Source organism: Thermobia domestica, chromosome 1 (assembly GCF_964235325.1).
Source record: "Thermobia domestica chromosome 1, izTheDome1.hap1.1, whole genome shotgun sequence".
In the NCBI taxonomy this organism is placed as follows: Eukaryota; Metazoa; Arthropoda; class Insecta; order Zygentoma; family Lepismatidae; genus Thermobia; species Thermobia domestica.
The window spans coordinates 225,065,086-225,090,586 of record NC_137454.1 but is presented as its reverse complement, the minus strand read 5'-3'; the positions used below and the strand labels follow the sequence as shown (position 1 = coordinate 225,090,586).

The window sequence follows — 25,501 nt, the reverse complement described above, 5'->3', positions numbered from 1 at the left end:
CGCACAATAACTGATTGATAACGAAGTTATAAAAATGATGATTTAACAGTTGTCTGCTAGTTTAAGTCTGTCTACCATTCAGTAGTAAGCTGTGTGCTACAGAAGTTTTAACCGAGCTTTTAATTTTAGTGTTTTCTTGCAACGGACCTTTAAAATTCTCGAACACCGCAACTTCGGATACTCTAGTCTACTCTTCTCGCGCAATCTTTCTACCTCCGTTTGAATCATTTGTCACGTGATCAAACCGAACCTTTAAATAGGTGTGTCGCGCTTACCGCGTTCTCTTTTCCACAGTACAAGCAGACGTGACAAGTCGTGTAAATTGGTTCAGAATGCCCGAGACTTCGTCACCGTTAATGAACGGATATCAGCCTAACGGACACATGGAGCCTGAAATTTCAGAAGGAGAAGCTTTCTTGTTTACTTCAGAATCAGTAGGTGAAGGCCATCCAGGTAAGTACTGATAGAAATTACTAAAAATTGTAATGATGTATTCCGGGAGGAGGAAGACGCAACCATGTGCGCATGGCGCGGTATGGAAACATGGCGTCGAAATGGACGCGTATTGATTTATGTATTTTTTTTTTTTTAACCAGTTATACATGAGAATAAAAGTATACTTATTGTACTGTTGAAATGTGTATGAAGGTACACTGATTCAAGAGTATAATATTGAATGCATAGTATATGGCTATAATGGATAATCAATGTGCTAATATCAGCATGTTTGTACTATTATTTCAGATTTTCATTGTAAGAATGCTGCATTTAAGGATCGAAATTACTTTCTTATTGTGCGTAATGTTTGGTCTGTTATTATAAAACAGAATGTGAGGATAAAATGCAGTGGAAAATTTTGCGTACGAATGATGCTACATTAGCCAGTCACGAGAGCAATGACTTCTCTGAAGGTTGCATTGCTAGTGTATTGTAAATATGCACAATGCAGCATCATAATAAATAGTACGATTACACTTAAGGCCCTCTGTGACTTGCACTATAATATTGTGCTGATTGAGTGCCTTCTTTAAACTGCTCGTAAGTTAGTACGTACAGGTCAAGATTTTCAGTAGACTAATCTTGCCGTTCGAGTTTGATGCATGACCGACCCGCTTTAGCATCAAGCATGGTTACAATTATAGTGTTTATTGAACGTTTTCCTTGATCTTGATTCACGCTTAATAGAATGCAATGTGATTTTTATTTTAGTACTTTAGTTCCGTGATTTTGTAAGGACGGAGGTATTTAGCTTTTCCGGAATTCATAATGAAGTGCCCGTGATTGATACTGCTCTGGTAGTAAACTGCATTCTGGTACGGTGCGGTTTGTTTGTAAACATGCGAGGATGATATGTAAGGGATAGGGTTCACTCGAGCAAACTGTACCACCAAATAGAAGATCTATAGATAAGGTACGCTGTGAAATATTTGTCATGAAGGAATGAGTGTGAATACAAGCAATTACTGTCAGTGCACAGCATATTGAAATGAATTTTTAGTGAAAGTATTGTATGTGTAAGTGTTCGCTGCCACTATCCTAGCTTATGCGTATACCCACGTCGCTGATGCACCTGCTCCCAGCCATTCAGGCAACCCTGCTGCGCTCCAGCCCCGACTCGGTTAGATAGCCTTCGTGCTTTATGTAAGGTTCTAGAACAGGTCCCCCTTCCCATTTAGGTGTAGTAAAGGTTAGGTTTAGCAGAGGAGGTCCGAAAACACAAGATTTACAGGAGAAATAAATGATGCAAGGTAATAGTTAAGAACAGCTACTTCTCATCTCCCATGCACGAGGATACATCTTACTGTTGCACTACCTAAACACCCTAAGTACAAGGGCAAGAACTCAGTGTATTACCTACTTTTTAACATCCTAGATAGTCAATGAATAATTCCTGAAAGTACGGCGTTTCTCGTCCTTCCCTCAATGGGAAGTACGGCTCCTTAACTATAACCTACCCAATTCTCTTTGCTGAGTGTCGGCCATTACCAGTTAAAACACTTACGAAACAACAGGATGCTTATCAAATAACAGAAAAGCAGCATTCAAGTAAAAATCGGAACGTTTCAGCGATAAAATTTCGCCATCATGAGTATGTGACTTTAGGAACTAAACGTTGCTCCAACGATTACATTTTTTATTTATCATTTTTCAATAATTATGGAGTAATATTAAACTAATGTAAGGAGATTTAGTTGGATGCTTGTAGGACTTGTTTCTTTTACTACAAGTATTATTACAGTATTTACGTATTTTGTATGTAATAGGAAACTATTATTTAGAGATACTGTATTTTCAGTTTAATCCTAATAAAAAGGGCAGTTAAAATGAGCGTTATGTTTTGTTTGGTTTCTGTTACAGTCTGTGCATTAACCTAGAACTTTCTTGCTTTTATTTTGTGATAACGCTATATCCATTTTCCTTTGCCCTTTCACTTGGATTTCTCGAAATGTTAGTTGATGATGCAATAATGCAAATATTATTCCAAATATTGCGTCAGTACTTGCTGTTGCTGTCCGGACTTAGGAATACGAATCTAAAATTGGAGCTTGTTATCTATATTAGAATAGAAACATAAGATAGTAATGTAAAATGAGAAATGCATGTCAGACATAATTTTTAGAAGTTACATGGATTAAAAATAATACTTCTAGGTTTAAGAATTCGTGGTACTTTGAAGGTCTGTGGTTCTATTCCATATAAGGTATTTCGTTAAGCGCCTATCTCGGGCGCGTGCGATCCCTGGTTAAATCCCCGGACAAGTAAGTTTGTGATGAGCGTGTCTGTGGGTTTTCGCGGGTACTCATTTCCTCCCACATTATTCCACCAATTATTCCATTATGATTCAAAGGGGGCGTGGTGGCTTAGTGATAGAGCGTTGACCTCCGGTGCTTGGGGTCCCTGGTTCGATTCCAGCTTGCGCCGTGTGGACTTTGTGATGGACAAACACAGTGCTCATGGGTTTTCTCGGGGTTCTCCCGTTTCCTCCCACTTTCTTCATTCCACTATTTCTTTCATCAGTCTCCTTTAACCTGACCGGCATAATCGTGGGACGTACAACTTGGATTTCATTTCATTGATTCGCTTGCAAGAGCCTGTCTATTCCACCTGTGCCCTCGGAAACTATGCAAGTTGAACGTCGGCCTCACCCTCTGAACGAAACCCTCCCTTTGCTTAGGGAAAAGAAGTTAATGACCTCAGCTGTGTTGTGAATTTGTCATTCAGTCGTTTGGTGTGAAGAGTAAAGATCCTAGGCTACTTACAGTAGCTAACAAGACGAAGCACAGCAAAGTCCATGAAATAACTCATTGTGGCAACGCTTCCGCATCCAACAATTGAAAGATCTCGGCCGCAGCAACTTGTCCTTCCTCTTTCGAGAGGGGTAAGGGAAATCACATATCGATAGCGACGCCAGCAAGGGTGCAGTTGAACTAGAAAGGCTCTATCATCCATCTCTTAACCGAACGGAAATAATTGTGGTACGTTGAACAAATATTTTATTTCCATATAAAGTATTCATTGGGTACTTATGCCCCATCGCCACGCTCTGCACTGAGTTATTTCATTGTAGAGTGCCAAAATACTAATAATGGGGAAAAGTAAAGTTCCTTGCCAGAAAGCATCTTTCTTTTTGTATAAAGTAAGGTGTGCCGAAGGTGAAGGTACATAGTATTTTTCTGTTATGATTGTTTGGATTATATGTATTGAGCAGTATGCCTACAATGTTACGAGGCTACTTTCCTAAGCTCACCTCCATTTTGAATTTTAATAAATAACGTAGACAAATGAAGAATATCAAAGATGTGCAAAGTAAGTCAGCTAGTTTCTTCAGAATCGTGTTACAAGAACCAATATTTGATTGTAAAGCCTTTCGTATAAAGTATAAATTTGCGTGTTCAACAATTAACATCGTAAACTGCGCACTCAAATATTTGGTCTGTAAGGAAACATTTCAAAGCTTGTTTGATATAATTCTGTAGGTATTATCTGGCTTACTTTGTACGTGTTTATTTTTTTTTAAGTTATTTACTAATTTATTAGACAAAAAGGATGAGATTGCCGAAGAATCCTAAAAAAATTTATTTCTAACTTTGCCATTGAGAGACTTCATTGCACTGTCTTTGCGGGTCATTGTGTGAATCCGTACATAATACTGCCATCCAAAAGTCAAAATCTTGAGATTTGACCGAAATTTAGTTAATAGCATTCAGATCAAACGAGAGTAGGGTGTTAACAAAAGCAGAAAGTCTTAATAATATTGCCAACTTTATCCTAAGTATAAGCCTGACCGTATCGTAAGTTTGCTGCTTGTAGCGAAACTGAAAATGCTTTTTCCCGAAGCTAGTTTTCCAGTAGATACGGTCTTTCGCCTGTGGATTACAGATTGATATTGGTGCATTGATGCAATTTGCCGATTGCTTTTAAAGACTGATATGTAATTATGGAAAGATTGTGTGTATTAGGAAGAACTTTATCGTGTTCGCATTTTTTCTGCTGACATATTCATATATATTTTTTTTTTACTTCCAGATAAGATGTGTGATCAAATCAGTGATGCCATTTTGGATGCTCATCTTTCCCAGGACCCAGATGCGAAAGTTGCGTGCGGTAAGTCTATATGTAAATGTTCTGTGGATTACAACGTGCGTGGATAAAGTTGAAACTTGGCAGTTTAGTGTCTGGAGTATCGAATAGTCATTAATTTTGAGAACCTTATTACACGTGATAACATAGAAATATTGGTACATCTGGTTTAGTAAATATTTCGTTGTAACAGAGCAGTGAAACTCTCGAAATTAATAGTCAGGTAAATTTGACACTCGAGATACTCAAATTCAAGCACTTGAGTACTTGATACTGATATTGTGCCTATAACTGTTCTCTAAAAGTTGGCTATGCTGGCTTAGTGGTAGAGCGTTTTTCTCTTGTGTTCCTGGTTCAATCCCAGTTGTTTGTGGGGGGCAATGTGGTGTTTTTATTTTTTTCGTTATACGTTTTCCTTAATGATTAGTCCCCTTAGCTGAAAGCGTAACTGAGGGACCGAAAGTGAGTTTGTCATTTCGCTTCCGATTGCTTACGGTAGCACAGCTTCGTGACGTATTAGTATAGCAAAACTATGTTGCAGTACTGAATCTTGACCTCCCACTCGCGGTGGCAGAACTTTGTCTTTCTGCGATGAGCTTCTGCAGAAAATTTTTCACTTACAAGAGTTCCAAAATAAAAGATCAAGATGATACTATGTTTTTTTTATTTCAGCGTTACATGAAGCATGGTACCGCTGTTTTCAGCGGTATCCCTAGTTCGAGTTACGATCTGTCAAGTCTCATTTTTTGAAAGTTTTGCTAAATGAAGCAGATTTAAAATATTTGATACAATGCATCGTACTTTGTAATTGGAGCAGCTTAAGGAATTTTCTTTTTTTATACCCTGATGGGGGTCCATTTAGGATAATGTACGTAAGCTAGTCTGTTCCAATATAATCAGTAAGTTCGTCCTTTGCTGCTGGCCCTTCCTCTGTCACATTAGTAACCACTGAAACTATATTTATGCGAGTCGTCGTCCGTGCATTTAAGACGCCTACACGTAAGCATGTTTTGAGTTGATTTTGAGTTTAACTTCCCGTTCAGCAGCGAGGCATCAGATGTGAACCTACTGATTAATGTGGAATCCAAATCACATGAGCTCCCGCCGGGAATCGAACCCGAGTCTCTCATGCCAAAGATTAGGCATCTTTTTATACTTTTCTGTTTTCCCCCTGTTGCAATTTTTGTGCACGGGGGCGGCAAATTTTCTGCGATCATGTCGCGGACCACGGCATGTTCTGCTATGGGGCTTCCACCTTTCAAAAATAGCTATTCTGTTGACGATTTATTGTATTCTAGTTTGTTGTTACTGTAACTGTGTATGTTGTTTCTTGAATGTAAATTGACCAGTAATCAATTTGGATTCAGGGGGGTTGTAGGGTATATTTTTCACACAAGGTGATCCGTAATTTGGAATTTAAGTCCGCAAATACTAGACCAGGTAATATTTTGTATAAAAACTGAAATTACGTTAGAGCAAATTACATTATTCACGTTTGCTTTATTTCCACTTACACAAAATAAGTGTGAACGTATCAGTTTTATTTTGTAAAATTGGGTGTTGGCATTTTCTGCAATCCAGTTTAAATGCTGAAGAACAAGTTAGGAACGTTGTTCGAATTATTTCTTAGCTGTATAAAATTTTTCCACATTGCTTATAGCTTTATTAATTTTTCATATTGTGTAGTACAAGTGTTAATTTTATCATTTTCTAAATTAAGTTTTTGGTAATAGTGAAATTTCACGGAGAACTCATAAGGTAATCTACAAATTTGATGTTTATAACTGCTTTAAAGGAAAACTCAAGTGCGAAAAGGACTGACAGCTAGTTCGGTTTGTACAAACTATTGATGATTTCCATTGAAAGTATTGCGGAAGATGTTAGTTTAGGATTGAACTACCTGGGAATATCATTTTCTTTGTAGTCATATGAGAGCGCTGTGCTTTTATCTTAGCCCTGTCATTACAGGATATGGTAAATTGGTGGAGGAGCACTTCAATTTTTTCTTCATAATGTCATGGTGGGATATTTATAAACATTCCTGAAGGTTTTTTTAATCTGCTCGCATACACCTTCTTTGTGATTTTTTTGAAATTTTATTTGAAATTCGGTTACGAATTTGTGTCTACGCTTTCAGAGCGGATTTGCAGTTTTCTGTATAAAATGTCCATATTTCTTACTTTTGTACATTCTGTAGGAAATCAGTGGAAAAATTCTACATTGTCGCTAAAACTAAATATTTGTTTTCAGAAACTGTTACTAAGACTGGAATGGTACTAGTGTGTGGTGAGATTACTTCGAAAGCAGTGGTCGATTATCAGAAAGTTGTTCGAGATACCATAAAACACATCGGCTATGACGATTCTTCGAAGGGTAAGCTTTTTTTTCCCCTTTCTTTTGCTTTATGCAGTCGTTCATATAACCCAGTACTACCTACGACAATGTTCAGAAATGCGTGAATAACGAAAGCTGGGATTTATTTTGTTTCTGACGTAAGGGAAGTTACATTCCGTGAAAAATTGTGGGTACCTATGCTGGGGCTTGCTGTTTACTCGTGGCTTACAAATACATCAGCAGTCTCATTTTCTCACGTTAAAAATTATATAAATTTAGAACTTTCTCATAAATGTTACTGTAAAGTGATCATTTGTGTACGTGCTCTTTTTATTTACTGCTTCAAATATTTAATGTACTATTAACTTTGCGGTTTCTGTGTTCCGTTAACACCTTCCTCAGTAGATCCGGAAACCGCTGGGAATCACCCATAATTTACTCACTGTGTTCAGATAAAATGTGAATTCTCATGCACTAGAATCTTCTTTTGAAATTTATTGCTTAAAGTGCGACTTATGCAGAAAACTTTCCTGAACATTTATGTAATTTTGTGCTAGTTTGTAGAAACAACTACGTTCTGTGAGGCACTTTGTGCTGTTATACTTTTGAATCTAAGTTGATCATACGCTAATCTTCGATGAGTATATACTTCTAACCACCTGTATTAATCAAAATATATAAATGTTTACCTAAGATAAAGCACTATTTTTTGAAGGTGTCAGGGAAAACAGTATTAGTACAGGTAATGAATAACATTGAATATTAGACGCAGTGAATGTGTTTACAAATTGTTATAAACGTGTCGATTCATGTTCTTAACTCTGAGCCTACAAGTGATAAACGTCGTAACTTTGATTCATAAAAAAAATGTTCAGCCAACCTCGTAGTGTTCGGTGTTATAATTGTAGTTGATAATTTCGACGACTTGCCCTGTTCTTTTTACAGAGCTGTTAATAAGGATGGTGAGGTACTACTAATGGTCTAATAACTATGGAAAGCTTCTACCGAGACGTAATAAATCTTGACAACAATTAAACTTGCGTTTCTACAAACTTTATTTTGATATATCTTATTTTCAGAAGATTTATTATGCCAAAATATTTTTTGTGGTTGTTGGATCATTTATAGTACTTTCCTTTCTAACCAATCCTTATTACACTTTTTAAGAAGTTTCCTTTTACTTTTATGTGTGATTAAATAGGAGGGAAGTAGTAAGGTGTTGGTCGTTGATTGGAATAGTTGAAATTAAGATAAATTTACGAAAGGAAATTAGGAGGGTACCTTTAAGGTAAATAAATTTTAAGATTGTAAATATTTAACAGGTGTATGTATAATTCTCATACTAATTGTAAATATTAGAAATATATTGAAAATATCAGTGGTTACGGAGGTAGGAAATTGAGACATTAACTTAATCCGCTTCACTTAATGGACAGGGTTTGACTACAAAAGTGTAAATCTGCTAGTGGCGATTGAACAACAGTCTCCTGAGATTGCAGCTGGAGTTCACATAAACAAGAGGGAGATAGAAATAGGTGCAGGTGACCAGGTATTAGATCTTATTTTCGGGGTATATTTTTGGGTGCACTTTGTATAATTGGACTGAAAATTTAATTTAAACCACTGTACAATATAAGAAGGGTTTTGCTTTTTCGGATTTGTCACGTGAAAGGAAATTTCTGTACAGTGACTACATGGGTTCCGTTATATGCATGGGGTCACGAAATGTATAGCGAAATCATGAATAAACTTCTAAACATTGCATGGTAGATTTGTAGACAGCGATTGCTCTGGATTTACAAGATACACGAATAATACTCAAGGTGGGAAAATTCGTCCTGTTTTGACTTAACTACGTAAGTATAGTGTTAAGCGTAACCGTTTCTGAGTGTATATATAAATGTGTGCGTAGGTATTTATGTATGTGTTGATAAATGTGAGGTGAAGCACGGGTTGAAAGGCATGCCTTGGTTGGGTAGTGGATGAACTTGAAAACAAAAGTTTCAAGCTGTCACATAAGATACAACAAAATTAGATTAGGAATTATTTCGTCCAGGCTGAAAATTGGAAAATTTTTTTTAGAGGGAATAGAAAGTAATTAGTAAAGAACTAACGCATGACTTACTCTAAAATGAGTCTAATTATTAAATGTCTAAATTTCAATGGGCCTTGGTCGGTGGCTGTTTGACATAGTCACAACTATTTTTATATAGTCTCTGCATCAGCTTGAGTGGTATGTTTAAGTTTACCGGCTTAAACCATACTGGTAGATTTTTCATTACAATTGACGCCTTGAACTGTTACGAAAGCAACAGTGATTGCCGTGTATTAAAAAAATGAACACTGACGAGGGTAGGAGTTCCCATTGAAAACTATGACATTTAATAATTAATGGGCGCGTTTCAGAGTTTATTTGAATAGTAATTTAAGAACGTAGGGAGAAAGCTCCTTTTTATCAGTTTGTAGATTTTAAATATTTGATCTCAAGGTTGGAAATATTTCTGGCGAAGTAAATACTAGTTCATGTTCGATTTAGTATCGAACAATTGTTTGTGTTGAAATGTTAATCTTTTTGGGAAATAAAGCATGTTGCACAGGGTTTTATTATTATTATTATATACAAAAGAGAATGGGGAAACTTTTATTGTTGCTTGATATACAGGGAATTTGTATCTTAAATCTGCAGGATTTGATTACAAGATCTGCAATGTATTGTTGGCATTGGATCAGCAGTCACCAAACATAGCAGCTGGGGTGCACCTGAATAGGAACGAGGATGATGTTGGTGCTGGTGACCAGGTGAATGGAGAGATTTCTATTAAATTTTGTTGAAGTGTGACTATTAGATACCAGAGCCTAAAATATACTTGCAAGTTTCGTAGTTTAATGTAGGTTACTTAAATCTTAAAATAATATCGGTCGCGTAAATAGAGGCCGGGACATTTCACGTCCAAGTCTACCATTTAGTAAGTCTTAACCTGAAGACTAGGAATTAAACATAATTGAAGAGGCGAATTACTATTCCGGCTTTATTGGACAACTACTAAGCCTCGCGTAGCGTAGTCGCTGACACGCTTTCCTTTGGTGCGAGTGATCCTTCGATTTTCAGTGGAGTTAGTCGGAAAGGTACAAGATGGCCTTTTCGAGCCAGCCATCGTGAGTAGTTTGTCAAATCAGGGGAACCCTCATAACTTACTCAAAGCCTTGCTAAGCGATACCGTTACTTATGAAATCTTTCACTTTTCCCTCTGGATTTTAATTAATTTCACAGTACTTTTGCGAGATCACGATTGAGGTGAATTCGTGGCGTTTTTAGAAATTGAACTGACACGGTAAGTAATGTTTTTGAGTGCAGTACATAAAATGTCTTTATCTTCGGAATAAACTCATAAACCTGAATATTTCCTGTAACAGTACCTTGATTTCAAGAGATATTTTGGTTAAACTGCTAGGTAACCGGAATTTATTACATGGCAGAAAGTTGGAGCACATCGTTCTTTTTTCTTTAAAATCGTTAGTTGATTTGCGTCTATTACACAGGGCACTAAAGTAACAGTCGAGTTTCAGCTTAATTTATTCGGCTCTAGTATTGAATAGTCACACTTCAAGTATATTGTGCTGCATATGTATTCAATAAATTTGAGCAGTTAAAAAAAATAAAACATTAATTTTGCTTTAGGATTTGACTACCGAGCGTGTAATGTGCTACTTGCCATTGAACAACAGAGCCCAGATATTGCTGCAGGAGTGCATTTGAATAGAGCTCCTGAAGATATTGGAGCAGGGGATCAGGTAGTTCGTTCGTGGAAGTGTCGTGGTTGTTCAACCCCTGAGTTTTCCCCAGTGTGACTCTTAATTTTTGTTGTATCATGCATGTCAACAATTAATTCTAAGATATTTCAAAGAACCTTCTTTATTAGAATTCAGTTAATATATTCGAGAGTAGAAAAATCAAAGATCGAACTTGATGGTTGCATGGTTGTTTTTGACTATTGCGGAATAACAGCATTCGCAAATTTTAACTGGCAGAGGATTTTTTTTTTAATTATTATTATTATTATATATATAATATAGCAGTGTGTTTAACCATTTCTTTAGTACATGCCAAAATTTTAGAGAATTACTCAAGCTCCACGACAGTGGGAAACGTTCGGGAGTTCCTCGGAGTCACAGCGATCACCTCGTCTAGTGCGATCACAACGTCGTCGTGGATACTGTGTTAGTTCATTTTCCGAGATTCTCAATTTTCCTTTTTGTCTTCGTTCCCATTCTCTCATAGTTTACTATTGTCAATCTTTAGTCTGCTGAGCATGACAGGATCTGAACTATCTTCAGGAAATTAGTATACTCCTGGTGTAGGGAAGATATAAATAATATTTCGTATACTGTAAAAAGAAGGGTTTCAGGTAAAGCATTGCAATGAAAACTTGCGTTACTAGTAAACTGAGTTCGAAATCTCATTACGAGTATGATTTTTATTCTTTCACTCCTGTCGGTTGAACTCGATAGTGCATAAGGGGTGCGAAGTTAGTAAATGACATTTTAGAAGGTTCTATTTATGCAATTGTTCTCAAAGTGTAAATATTATAGTCCTGTTCCTGCCTAGATATAGAAGCTTATGCAAGACAGCTCAACCTCATTAATCTACCAGTATTAGTACCTAGTAGGGGTTTGGGGAGTCTAACCCTGATTGCTGTAGCTTACGCAGAACAACCTTTCAGCATCTGTACATATAGCCACTCCTGTACTGACCATTTTTAAAGATCTAATATGTTCAACTTCAGTTGCTGTAGTTTCTGACAAATGTTCGGACTGTTATAATACTACGTAACCAGAAGAGCGTTTAAATATGCAATATGAGACAGAAGTTACGTTCTAGCAGTTTATGCAACCAATATTTGGTTCTTCCTTTAACTGTGTAGTATTTTGTATAGCATGATTAGTGGGTTATTGCATGTTTTTAGAGCTTGATTGTGCTTTGCAGAACTAGGTGAACTCATGTATGTTGCATTTGAATTTGAAACATACGCTACTATGATTAAAAGAAAAATACTCGAGACTAACAAAGTTGTTTAGACAATATAAGAAATGTGTATATACGGCCTTGTCACTTAGTTGCACCTATAATTATCGGACTTAATAATATTTTTACAGCGTGCGTGTGCAAATTAACTAAAGGTGGTGTGACAAGTAGCTGCTAACTAATGGCTGTATATCTGATCATTTTCTCATGTTGTCGAGACTACTTTGGTTTCATTTTTGATGGGTCAACATATTGGCATTGTTTTTGGAATGCAAGTAGTTCTTAAGTACACGTCACACTTACGTTACAAAGAAGTTTATTATTTAAATATATTTCTGCAGGAAAGGCTAATTTTGCCAGGATTTTCTCGTTTAATTTTCAAGTGTAAATCGGAATGTTTTGTCATAAACAGAAAAATTGCTTTCTGTACGTTGCATTTGTTTTGTAGGTTCTTAAATAACAAAATTGTCAGGTTTCATGTCTACCTAGTGTATTTTCAGATGTTGAGATTGTCTTAATACGAAGTTTCTTTTTTTTTTAGGGTCTCATGTTCGGTTATGCAACTGATGAAACGGAAGAATGCATGCCATTGACAGTTGTTCTTGCACATAGGCTAAATCAGAGACTTGCCGATCTTCGAAGAAGCGGTGAGCTATGGTGGGCGCGTCCAGATTCAAAAACCCAGGTAAATTTTAGTAGTTCAGAGTACTTGATTCACTCTCCTAATTTGGTACTGTCTGTAGTTAAGCTTTCGTTACACCGTACTTCTGAGTAACCTGATTGAGGCAAATGCTTTTAATCAATTTCCGTGCTTAATCTGTTTATGAAGTACGTGGTCTAAAAGACACCCAGTCTTGACCAAGCTTGCCATGGAGGTAAATCTTGACTGGTTTATTACACATTTAAAAATTTTCGTGTGTAGATCTTTTATTCTACAGACATGAGCCATCAAGAGTTGAGGTTTTGAAAGTTCAAACAGAATTTAGAACCATAGTTAAGTGAAAGTATATAACGTAAGCCTAGCATTCCTCTTCTACAAACTATGGGATTCCTTTTGTACGACCGCGGTGGCTCACTTATAGCGCGGGTTTTTCGTTCAATTTCAGCTCCCACCAAGTGGGTTTTGTGGTGGACAAGCACGATGTGCATGATTTTCTCGGGGTTCTCCCGTTTCCTTCCAGTTTCGTTATGCAATCATGTTTTCCGTAGCCTCGGTGCATAAATGTGAGACGTTGAACTAAACTTGAAAATCACAGAAAAAGTGTCTCACAAAGGAATTCATAAAGCCTCATCGATTTCTAGAAAGAATCGATTTGATTGCCGTTAGTGTTGAGAAGATAGAGATATATCTTTGGTAATTTCTTTCGATATGAAATTAACTGACACATGGGGAAAGACACTGTTAGTTTATACTAATACGCACAAAAACAAAGGAAATGTAGTCATAGTGTTTATTACAGATAAGCTGATATACTAGATCTTTGCACGGGGAGTTAGATCTCCCCCCCTGGGATACGCGTATCAATGAAAGTGTAATAAAATCTGTAAGATGTATATTTTTGGCATGGATTTTGAACCACCACCTCCCTTGAGATGTCACTTAAGTTAAATGATAAAATCTGGTTTGAGCTAGATATTTCGGTTTCACTTACTTTAAATGAGTTTATATACCAAGTTTCATCTTCCTAAATTCACAGGATCGTGGGAACTCAATTTTTAGAATGGATTTTGTTCTCCCATCTCCCCCAGAATACGCACTTTAATCAAAATAGCATGATTAAAACCCCAGTTAGTAGTCCGTGATGACTACATCCAAAGTTGATTCCAAACAGTTTTTGTTTCCTTGTGATGCGATCACAAGGACGCAAAACACTAAATTTCATAGATTTTCCAGGCCCCCTAGGGCAGCTATCCAACGTGTTTTGCCTGACTACATACTTCACTGAGCGCCCGTGTCACCGAGACATGCGTATTGGAGACACGGTCGTATATTTAACACTCTTGGAAAATATACACATAACTAATGCTGAGTTCGTTTATACCTTTATTCTTAATCTGTTACAATGGCAACTCGGTTAATTAACTCAGTACTATTCCGCAGGTAGACCAATAACTGTATAATCAACAAACTATGCTATATTCAGTACATGATCTTTTCTGATCTATCAATATCTAGTTGCTTAACATTCATAATCTTATCTAAACAAAAGTCAGTATCGTGATTCCAATAATTCCATATTTACCTAGATTCCAATCAATATATCTTAATCTATATTATTACATAAACTGTTTAGACAGTATATCTAGCAACATACTAATGTAGGTATGTGCTATTATTTCACAACTTGACCAGCTCGTGATCTCATTCCACACCTGCCAACAATAGTCATAGCGTACTTGTTTCTGTATAGAATTGAACATTGTTTGATACTGGCTACTAGCTCTCAATATTATTATTAACTGATAAGAGCTTCATGGTGAAAATTTATGGTCTAGGCGTAATAGATATTTCAGGTTGGCATAAAGTTTAATTGTAAACTCTACTTTGATAAATCACATGGCCGGCGTAGTAAGTTTAGCTATAATCACAATAAAATAGATTTTACTGTGTGTAATGACGCCAGGGCAGTCCGATTGATGTTGCAATCTTATCACTGACTTATGCAGCCAAAATTTTGTTTCGACTGCATAAAACTGGTATTTTTAATTGTATTATTTTATTAACTTACCCTTTCAAAGGACATATTTCCAGACTAAACACAAAAAAGCAGGAATATGTGCTCTAAGATAATAAAATAGTTTTAAAGAACACAAAATGACACTGCATTTAGATGAAAACTGCGATAGGGATAGTGCAGTGGTTATAATTCTTTGTGATGTTGAATGTCCATTTCTCAAATTACACTGCTGAATTTTTAAGTCCCTTTAAAATTATCAAGAACAACACATTCGAAGTAATAGTAGAGGGTCATAAGAAAGAAAAAAAGTAACGAGACTTCTCAACGCAATTCTCAGTTCACTATTTGAAATACTAAGGTTTTTGTGTTAATGTAACAATCTTCAGACCAAATGGTATCTTGGCAAATGCAGAAAATCTGGTTGTAGGCGAAAAGCGCGTGCATGAAGAAGATAAATAAGGAGGGATGTTAAAATGTTCGCTTGCGCTATCAACACAACTGAAGGAAAGCTTTGTAATTCATTCGATAATCGTGTGTGTTAAGGGTGGTTCTTTCTGTGGGGAGTCAATATTTCAGAACTTCATTTGAATGTTACTGGGTTATTTTGTAATTTTTCTGTTATTCTGCTCTTTCACAATACTGAGCTCTCGTGATTATATTAGCGTACGCGTCGTCGGCGCAGGGTGATCTTGGTTCGATTATCGGCAAGAGTTCCTGTGGTTCGGATTTAACGTTAATCTGTAAACTCACATCGCATAGCATTGATGCTGAAAGCAATGCTAAACTCTAATCCGATCAGATTTTTCATAGCACAGTATTCTTGGGCTTTAATTACAGACTGGTTTTCGTTTAAGTAAATGAATTGAACACTCGTAGTTTTAGCTTCTAATTTATTTATTTATTATTATTATTTTTTTTTTCTTCCAGGTCACAATCGAATACTGCTTTAGTCAAGGAGCTTGCATCCCTATCAGAGTTCACACAGTAGTAGTTTCTGTTCAACATTCTGAGAAAGTATCTTTGGACGACTTACGACGCGAAGTAATGGAGAAAGTGATCAAGTATGTGATCCCTTCACGATATTTGGACGAAAGGACAAAATTCCATATTAACCCATGTGGACCATTCATCGTAGGAGGTCCACAGGTTAGTTCATTTGATTTTTCAACTCTCATACTGACATTCAGTGTTAGACTTACAGACTTGAAATAAATCGAACAGTTTACAAGGGTATACATTTCTTCTGAACAAAAGTAATTTAATGTGATGCTGAGAAATATTAAATAACTCACTTCTACCAGTTACAAGGATAAACTTCCGTCTGTGATCAGTGAATTATATTAGACCGTGCGGGATTTGAGTGCAAGGCTGGTATGTGACACAGGTAAAAAGCTATTTAAAATTTTCTACACTGATATTGCTGCATATTTATTTCCTCGAATGGCTATTGCGCAGATAGCGTGCACCTCCTTATTCCAATTTTAAGATTCAAATTAACACATCTAAACCGGAGTGGGACGGCCATTCGAAATAGTACTTGTCGCATTATGCACATACTTTCGGTGTTACGATTTTTCTGTAATGCTTGAATGTAACAATTTATGCACTTTGAAGATAACACCTTGTAAAACTTCAGCGCATACTTATTTTGAAAGGCTATTATGTGCAAGGAGTTTTAAAGAATGTAGCTGACTAATAACACAATCATGTTTTATGTAAGCTCAGGCCCTATATTTTGGACAGTAGTTGTAAGTTTAAAGGTGAATAATCGCTACGTTGGATCGTGAATGTCCAACGTAGATTATAATGTGTTCATAGTTCAAAAGATACTGTGCCTACAGCGGAAAGCGTAGGTTGCAGGTTAAAATGTTTCCCATCGAAAAAGCTTTTAAATTTGTTCTTGTTTTAAGTTCATATACAATCTGGGATTGTGTTTCTATGATGATTTTTTTGCTACTCATAAGGGAATTGCTGAGATTGCAAAATCCACCAAGATTTTTTTCTGAGAAACACAAATCGCATTATGTTTTTGTGCGTTGTTCGTAATGTTAATGAATCTGCTTGGAAAGAAATTGGTCTTAAATGTTGAAGTATTTTATGTTCGGAAACTGCATTTTACGAGAGTAATCTTAAATATGGCGACTTAATTTCTCGAATAAAGTTTTTATTCATTTAGCTGGTTCCAGTTCATACAATAGAGGTTACTTTTGAATAGACAGCCAGAACGCCAGTGACATATTTGCTTGAGTTTTATATAGACTTCTTAAGACTACTTTCATTCAGGATTGTGATAAGTGATTAGGCCTTAGGACTGGCAGTAATTGAGATACTCCCAGTGTAGGTAGTAGCCATAGTAATTAAATCACGAATACAAAATTGTAAAGTCTATATCTTAAATTTGCGTCATTTTTATTTCTTGGATTTAAATCATGTCAATGACTTGTTCTGTTTGTTTTAGGGTGACGCAGGATTGACAGGACGCAAGATCATTGTTGACACCTACGGAGGCTGGGGTGCTCACGGAGGAGGTGCATTCTCTGGAAAGGATTTCACAAAAGTTGATCGTTCCGCTGCGTATGCTGCTCGATGGGTTGCCAAGTCGTTGGTGAAAGCTGGACTTTGCAAGCGGTGCTTGGTGCAGGTACGCATTCCGCGTAGTATTAAGCTTTTTCAGTACAAATTTGTAGGGAGTAGTTTGAAATCTGCGAGGGAGCAGGTAAATCATATGTACATACATTTTCAATGTGTAAAGTCAACAGAATTTCATGTAAAAAAAAATAAAAATAATAATACCTGAAAGTATGAACTCGATCACACAACGGCACTATCTAACAGTTGAGTAAATCATTAGTAATTGAGGGGCGCGGTAAGATATCTGCGTGTAAACTGAATGGTCTAGTTCGATCCCGAAGGAAGGGATTTCTCCATATATTGAGAACATGGAAATGTAGTATGGGACCTTTATCATTTTAGGTAGTAATGAGGAAAACAAGGTTGTCACTGGTATAGGATTAAGTTATTTTCAGAGAGCGTTCCATGTTAGTGTAGTATGGTATAGCGTTCAGTAGAGACGTCCATACTTTGATTTTCCTGTTATAGGAACTTTAAAAGTACTGTTAAATTAACTGCTATTTTCAATGATGACTCGTGGTAGCTGAATATTTTTTGATGAAATATATCCATCACCCACTATTCTGAGAATATTCAGGATAAAGTTCTCATAGCTTTACTAGTTCAACCAATTTTGCTTTTTAAAATGCACAAAAATATAATTGTTTTTCAGGTATCTTACGCAATTGGAGTCGCTGAGCCTTTATCTATTACTGTATTTGACTACGGGACATCGAAGAAAACTCAGAAAGAGCTCCTAGATATTGTACGGAAGAATTTTGACCTTCGCCCTGGAAAGATAGTCAAGTAAGTACAAAATCAGTAGAGCTACTGCATGTACTTGTCAGAACTAAGCTTGTAAAGGAATCATACGAAATGTTCCCGTTTAAGTCATATCGAAATAGGTTTATTCCGGACCAACCATACTATCAGCATCAAGATTTCCAAGTTCTAAACCAGTAGGTTGCATACTTTTTGCTTTTCTTTCTAGGTTTGGATGAACTAATCTGTCTGGCGTTTGTTCTAACCTTCATGAAAAATTCGTATTAAAATTGTATTAAACTGTTTCCAGAGTCACTATCGCAACCGTTGGTAGCTCCAGGTAACCAAAGTGTAGTCCATCACTTTTCAGAATATCGTTGCATTTTTCGCGTATGCTCAGTTCAACAATGACGAGCTAAAAACTTGCTAATATAAATTTATGGTTGTTAAACAACTTTGTTTTCTCTTTCATTTCGCACTGGAATTGTGCTGATTGTAGTTTCTGCTTGCCTTTGCATTTTTTCTATTTATAGTCTATAAATTCAAAATCACACGTGATCGTAGATCTTTCTAAGAGTGGACTTCCTCTTTCAATATTAAATCGAGTAATTTAAATGTTACTATATAGGTTCCACTAAAACTTCTTAAAGTGACTCACCGATTTGCATTTGTACACCAAGATTAATCAAAATATTTTCTCCAAAGGAAGTAAACTCGGAGATACCAGGATCGCATGTTATATTGGATTAGATTTTGATTAGAAAAAACGCAGATGCGTGGAATGTACTTACTTCATTATACATAAATCCATCGATTAAAAAAAAAAAAAAAAAAAATCGGTGCACATTATTTGCTCTTGAATTTTTCGTGCTTCAAATTTCTGATCTGCTAGTTTTTTTAGTAACTAGAAGTTCGATACTAATTTGGATCGAGATCAGTTAGGCAAACTGGACTGCAGGTGTATATTTTATATTTATACTTTATATTTTATATATATATATATATCTGCAGTCCAGTTTGCCTCATTGATCTTGATCCATATATAGATATAAAATATTGGAAAGTGAGGCATGCTGCTAGTTTAAAACTGAGAACTTCGATGCTAGATAGCATGGCAATCCCGAAATAACGCTAGTACAACTTGACGTAGTATCCGTAGAAAAAAAGTTTTAAATTACTTGTAGTCAGTGTATTTTCCCCGTAGTTTATAGTTTTTATATGTATGTTCATTTGTGAAAGTTACATGGCAACTACAGATTTTCTTAGAAATTGAGCAGATATAAGTGTTCCTAACTAAAGTGCTATTTTACGTAGGATTACTTCTGTATAATAGTATACGGAGTTAGTATGTCGATTTCTAAAATGTGATAAGAGAATGAGAATGTTCAGATGATCGAATTTCGAAATACTAAGACTGAAATCTTAGGTGCTTTGGAGTCTTCAGGAGTTAGGGATACTCCTGGTCAGTGAATGCTTAATATTTTCGAGTTAGTCATTTTTAAATGCTTGGTTCTTAGCTCGCAACGTATGAGTTCAAGACTACTTCTCGATGATGTGTTTGTATTTGCTACTGCTGAATGTTTTTGATTATAAAACCTCAGCTGAGGGAGTGGCTTGAACTAATGTGAATGTGTTTGTTGGTAAATGTAATTGTAATAATTTGCATGTATTATCAGATTCACAGAGAAGAATGCTGTGAATTGTTCAGATAATAGCCAGAGGAGAAATCTTAGTAGGAAACTAGTGTATCCGGGTATGAACTAGGATTGACCGCCTGGTAAGAAGCCACAATACTGGGCCAGCATGAGCCATGGTTGATGTTTCCTACTTTTAGCCCACTGAATTAATAGATTCAGATCTCAGTCTTCGTTCTTGGAAGTATAATCTTAATTCCCGTAAGCTTGATGTGCAAATAGTTATTTTGATGTTATCGCGTTCATATTCAGATAACATAATCACGGCGTAATTTCGCTATGTCAGTACGTTCCATTGTGAAGAAATGTTTTGTAGTAAATTGATACTGGACTCAGATGATAAACTGAGTGAAAATGAAGTTTCTAAAAGATAAATTTACACACCTTAGTATTTTGTACGTAGAAAATAATGCAGAAACATTCCAGTATTGGTTTCTCCTTTTTACAAGAAGATTGGGGAAGTTTTATGACAGGAGCCGGCACTGCTCAATAGGAAGGGGCTAGGTTTACCTGCGGGTGTCGAAGAACGGGATTGTTCTGTTTTGACTTTCTCCAAAATATCTTCGTTTAGTAGAGCGGCAATCTAGTGAGTTAAACACCTGTGGTATGTGCTCGGTGAATCAGCCATAAAAAGGATGAAAAGCGATACGTACGTTGTTAAAACCAGGAAATCATTTTCAGACTAATTGTCTTGAGCTGGCTAAGTATTTTTGTCCAGTGCAACAAATTCAAAGATAGCTTCCGGTCCGGCCATTCTTCTACTTCGAAAATCAATAACCTTGTAAAACTTCGAGCTTTAGTGCGGTCTGACTAAACTTACGGTTAGGGAGATCACTGACCCACGTAGAAGTTAATTTCAAAAAAGAAAACGAGAAAAAAAAATCAGACGAGCAAAATTAACGCAGACGTGAAGTATCCCAAGGATTGTTGCAAAAATTGACCTAGATTTGCTAGAGTAATTACTGGCGCTAAATCATTTATTGTCTTACTGTGATGGCGAAATTAAATTTTTCTGCTCTCACCGGGATCAGACCCAGGAGCACGTGCACCCGTGGCACACGCGCTAGCCACTAGACCAGCGATGAGAGCAAGGGAACTTGGAAATACATCACAATTGCGTCAGTTCTGACATTTTTTAAACTTCAGCCTCAGTCTTAAAACTTTTCAATCACACCACGTACTAAATGGAAGGTTGTTGTAAACGTACGAGCCTTTTAATTGCCTCTATTCCAACGATCGTTGCCCTGACTAGTATGTGCAGGCTGGGGAAAGATCTGTTAATTGTTAAGACATTTCGATGTAACTCACTTATTTCTCTGGACAGCAAGTTCTATACACAGCCTTAACATGTTCCTCCGGATATAATTTGACTTTTTTTTTTTTTTAACTGATTGAAGTTTACTCCTGTCATTCGTATATTTACCCACCCCTTCTTAGTAGCCAACCAGAATGTGGAAAAGTACAGTTGTAAATTTCAGCTTTATTGCATAGGTTCTAAGATGCCTTGACTGCATTGGAGTCAACATAATAAGATTGTAATTAACTTTTAATATGTAGTTTTCTTAAAGTTAACGATCTGGCTTTATTAATATTTACTGTGTTGAAGGTAACGTCCGTATACGAATGTTCTAAATATACTTAAAGGTAAATCCATGTCAAGTGGTACAATCATGTTCTCACAATTTTTAAAAATATATTTTCTGGTAGGTCACTCATGTCCAAAATTATTGTCGCATGTCTATAAATATGTTGTTGTAGGAATATAATTTGATAACGAATTCGCTCGGTATTTCTTATAATGTTAGTGTGTATAATCGGCAAAGACATATATGTGACAAATTTAATGTCAAAAGAGCAGTAAATAACAATAAAACTAAAAATTTTCTTGTCAATTTAGCAACATTTTATTTTACTCATTATAATTCTTTTCCTATGAAATTTACCACAAATATAAATTTCCCTATTATACATATACTATTAGTATTAAAAGTACCCTGCAAAATCATCAAATTATATTCGTACAAAAAGCCAGTTGTAGGTATGCGGCAATAATTTCGGACATGAGTGTACCTTACCGTGTTGTTAATTCAAAACAGTCGCTGGGTGGATCAATTTCAATTCAGGCAGAGCATGTATCATCATGACCCGATATTAACTTTTTTTTTTTTTTTTTTTTTTTTTTTTAATAAAGAGAAATAATTGGTTATAAAGTACAAGGTATGAAGTACAATGTATAAACTGAAGCAAACATGGAAAATGGTCAGCTTCGGAGCCCCACCCCATTCAGCTATGGAGACTATTAGTTACAAGTTTTCTATGTACATATGAGTGGTAAAACTATGCTTTATTATAGTTTGGTTTTCGCATACGTATCTTTTTAAGATTAAGAAATGAACGTCAGTTTATCCGAAAACTTTCATTTTTTTAAGCGCTTTTCCGGTAGAATGTTAGAATTCTTTTCGGTTTGAGAGATCTAGTTACCCCTTTTGAAAATTTTGTATCGCTTCTATGGACAAGTTTTCGTTTTAAGAGAAATTTTCAAAAATTAGTTTTCTCGAAAATCTCAAATTGGGACATCATGTTTACATAAATACCAAAGCTCTTGGCCAGTGCCTCACGAATTACTGAATTTTGAAGTAATTAAATTTTCTTTAATTTAGTTAAGATATTGGAGCGAGAAAGTTTAGTGCATTTGCCTGTCCCTACCTTGCAGGCAACACACAACCTGAACATGTCACTGCATGGTAATTATTCATAACGAAATTGGGAAGCTGAAACTTTCCGAATTAAAGCAGGCATAATTGTATTCGCAGTGATAATTGGAGTTGCGATTATGCACAACGTGTTTAAACTTCCTCCTTGCTGATATTTGTTGAAACCAGTGTTTAGCATGTATGAATATGGTTGGACAGCAGTAAAATCCGTGTTCATTGTGCAGATTATGAAAAACTACACAGGATTATCTTTACGAACAAAAAGTCGGAAGTTTAAACTGCTTTACTGCTGTTCGTGAAATAGGTTCTGTAAGGCCAAAGATTAATGTAAGAAAGGACAGTTTGTATGCCCGGTGCTTGAATATATTTGACTAAAAACGATGAATGTATAGTGTTCTCGGAATTTACAGGAGCCGAGAATTGTGAATTTAAAGAAAACGTGAAAAAATGAAGTTAACGTAACATCGTTAACGTCAAATTTTCCGTGCAAGTAACTTTAAGTTATGAAAAAGAATAAGAAACTCCTCTTTATACGTGCGTGATTTACTGTTCTTTTCAGTCGAAATTTACAGTGAAGTAGTTAGAATTGTCACACTAATATGCAACTCTACAACATAATTATTGGAACAGGGCCGCGGTGGCTCAGTGGTAGAGCGTTCACCTGTGGTGTTTGGGGTTCCGGGTTCGATCCAAGCCCCCACCAAGTGAACTTTGTGGTGGACAAATACCGTGTGCGTGGGTTTTCTCGGGGTTCCTCCGTTTCCTCCCACTTTCTTCATTCCACCATTTCATTCATTTCTCATCTTCACCGTCTCCTTTAGCCTAACCGGCATAACCGTGGGACGTAAAACTCAGATTTCATTTCATTTCAATTCAATTATTGGAACTGTTTCCGTCGGTTACGAAGCACATGAACGACAAATCCCGACCAATCATAGGTGAAAAGTGTATACGGGTGCGCAGATTCGTACAGCAGCCATCCAATAATTTCGAATATCTCCAAATAGCCCGAATTATTATCTCAATGATTGGCAATGTTGCAGACATAATATAATGTACTATATGTTCAAGATTAAATCAACCAGATAGGTCAGCATTAGCGCGACATGCACTACAAGAAAAGCATGAAGTTGTTTGAAAATGCGTCAGTTATGGATGAGCAATAAAAATAAAATTGTTGTAGCACATTTAAAAGAGAAAGGTTGTTGAAAGAGCTGAAGTTTGGAATATTTTACCATAAAAAGTAGAGAGAATTGCAGCAATGTGGATTGAAATATAAAATTATAACAATGCAACAATCAAAATATATCACAATAATTATAAAATTCCCCGAATTAATACAACTCTATAAACTCATTCAGTGCGTTTGAAATGTCGGTGTAATATTTGAGAAACTGATTCGAACTCCTTAAACTAATGATCGTTTTGAATATGGTAAGGCACGTACACAGAAAATATTAAGCTTAAAAAAAAAAAAATAAATAAATGATATTATTGGACAACTTGACATGAATTTACCCTTAGTTTTTCCTTATACTTATTTACTAAAGACCACATTTCACGCTTTTGAATTAACCGCGTAGATTGCAGGTAATAATTGAAAATTTAGTTTTTCTCTATTTCGAAAGAGAAGACTAGTTTAGTGTCTACCGTGGTACAATGAGATTGTTGGATGTCTATAAATACACAATGCAGTGTTGTCAAATTTACCAATGTATTAAGTGAAATGTGTAGTTGCGAATTTTAAGTGTGTATGCCTATATTAATACTATCAATTGTATTTGAAGTTGAAAGATTGATACAAGTTTCTTTCTTACAGGGAATTGGACCTGAGAAACCCTATTTATCAGAAGACAAGCACTTACGGACATTTTGGCAGGGACATCTTTACATGGGAACAACCGAAGAAACTAGTGCATTGATTATCATTGAATTTATTTAGACTTTTTTCGTTCATTCTTCTTTTTGTGTGTGAATGAATGCATATGCATGATTGTATATAAGAATTGTATGAATGAGATGCTGAAGCGTGGATGAAGTCTCTCTTTATTCTGAACCATAACGTATTGTTGTACTGTAAGCCTCCTGGCCTGGTGGGACCAGTACGGGAGTCTTGAATATTTTCAGAGGAGGTAAAGCACTCTTTTGATTGGTCACAGTATAAGGTGGAGATTATTGATGAATCGATGTAAAAACAAATGTATGGTGTGTTACTCCCCATAACATTCCCATAAACAGTATGGTGCTCAGGCTTGGTGTTAACTAGATCAACTTCTCTCACCTTTGCTGCAAATGTGTGTGGAAAAGGCGCTTTCCCGCTAGAATTCTCCAATGATCACACATTTGTGTTGTGTTTACGAAAAATCTATTGGAAAAGAGCATTTCCGAAAACACTCCGACTTATCAAGACAGTGCACGCAGCGGAGTTTTCAGTGGTTGTGGAGTTAACCAAATGACGTATATTGTAAAGTTTTTGTTTTTCGTAAATAAGGAGTCTTGATTAATAATTTTATTTAATGACAGAATGTACTTTTTCCATTCAACACTGAAAACTCGTCTGCATTATTTGCTCTCCTCTGATGAATGTTTTACATCAATTTATTGTAACGAAGTTGCTGTTTTATAGTGTACAAAAAAAAAAAAAAAAAAAAAAATTCCGACAAATTTTGAGAAACTTGATAATGCCATTTATTGGCAGCTAGAGAATTAAAGAAATGTAATTACTGTGCACGAATAGACAAATGGATTATTGAGGTGACAATTTCTTGTGTACTATTTCGTACTATATTATGTAAAGTCTACAATTGTTTTTTTGGGGCCCAGTATTATGTGAAGTTAAAAGTCGATAACGAAGGTGAATAGAAAAACCTTAAAATGAGCAAGTTTACCGTGGGTTAACTTGGTTTACATACTGGTATCGTAAAAACGCCAGTGGTGATATTCCATAAACTAAGCTGCTTGTTAAAATGTTGGTGTATCATGGTGTTTTATTACCACCAGTTAGTGTATAGGTGGTACACTTTGACAGTATTCATAAACAGATTCTGCAGCGATGATTTGTGCTAATAAAGAGATTTTAAAACAACTATGGTTTCTTTCTGCAAA

General features: G+C 36.0%; 1 protein-coding gene across 3 annotated transcripts; it reads left to right on the top strand.

Moving 5' to 3' along the window:
* Positions 1 to 25,481, top strand: Sam-S (S-adenosylmethionine Synthetase). Of its 3 annotated transcripts, none has more exons than XM_081770555.1 (9): positions 1 to 453; positions 4,528 to 4,605; positions 6,832 to 6,954; positions 10,595 to 10,707; positions 12,480 to 12,623; positions 15,544 to 15,762; positions 17,075 to 17,257; positions 17,900 to 18,033; positions 24,216 to 25,481. In XM_081770555.1, exons 1-9 carry the CDS (start codon positions 333 to 335, stop codon positions 24,316 to 24,318), a joined length of 1,218 nt encoding a protein of 405 aa, XP_081626681.1. In that variant the 5' UTR covers positions 1 to 332; the 3' UTR covers positions 24,319 to 25,481. The 3 variants fall into 3 exon arrangements, with proteins under 3 accessions (XP_081626681.1, XP_081626672.1, XP_081626664.1); XM_081770546.1 differs by lacking the exon at positions 10,595 to 10,707 and adding an exon at positions 8,352 to 8,464 and having other exon boundaries at positions 3 to 453; XM_081770538.1 differs by lacking the exon at positions 10,595 to 10,707 and adding an exon at positions 9,602 to 9,714 and having other exon boundaries at positions 7 to 453.
* Positions 25,482 to 25,501: the final 20 nt, after the last annotated feature.

Excerpts from the sequence above, each read along its gene's own strand:
- Sam-S (XM_081770555.1), top strand. The coding sequence starts at position 333 with ATGCCCGAGACTTCGTCACCGTTAATGAACGGATATCAGCCTAACGGA. Across the intron at positions 6,955-10,594 it reads CTATGACGATTCTTCGAAGG|GATTTGACTACCGAGCGTGT; the intron begins GTAAGCTTTTTT and ends ATTTTGCTTTAG. Across the intron at positions 12,624-15,543 it reads GTCCAGATTCAAAAACCCAG|GTCACAATCGAATACTGCTT; the intron begins GTAAATTTTAGT and ends TTTTTCTTCCAG.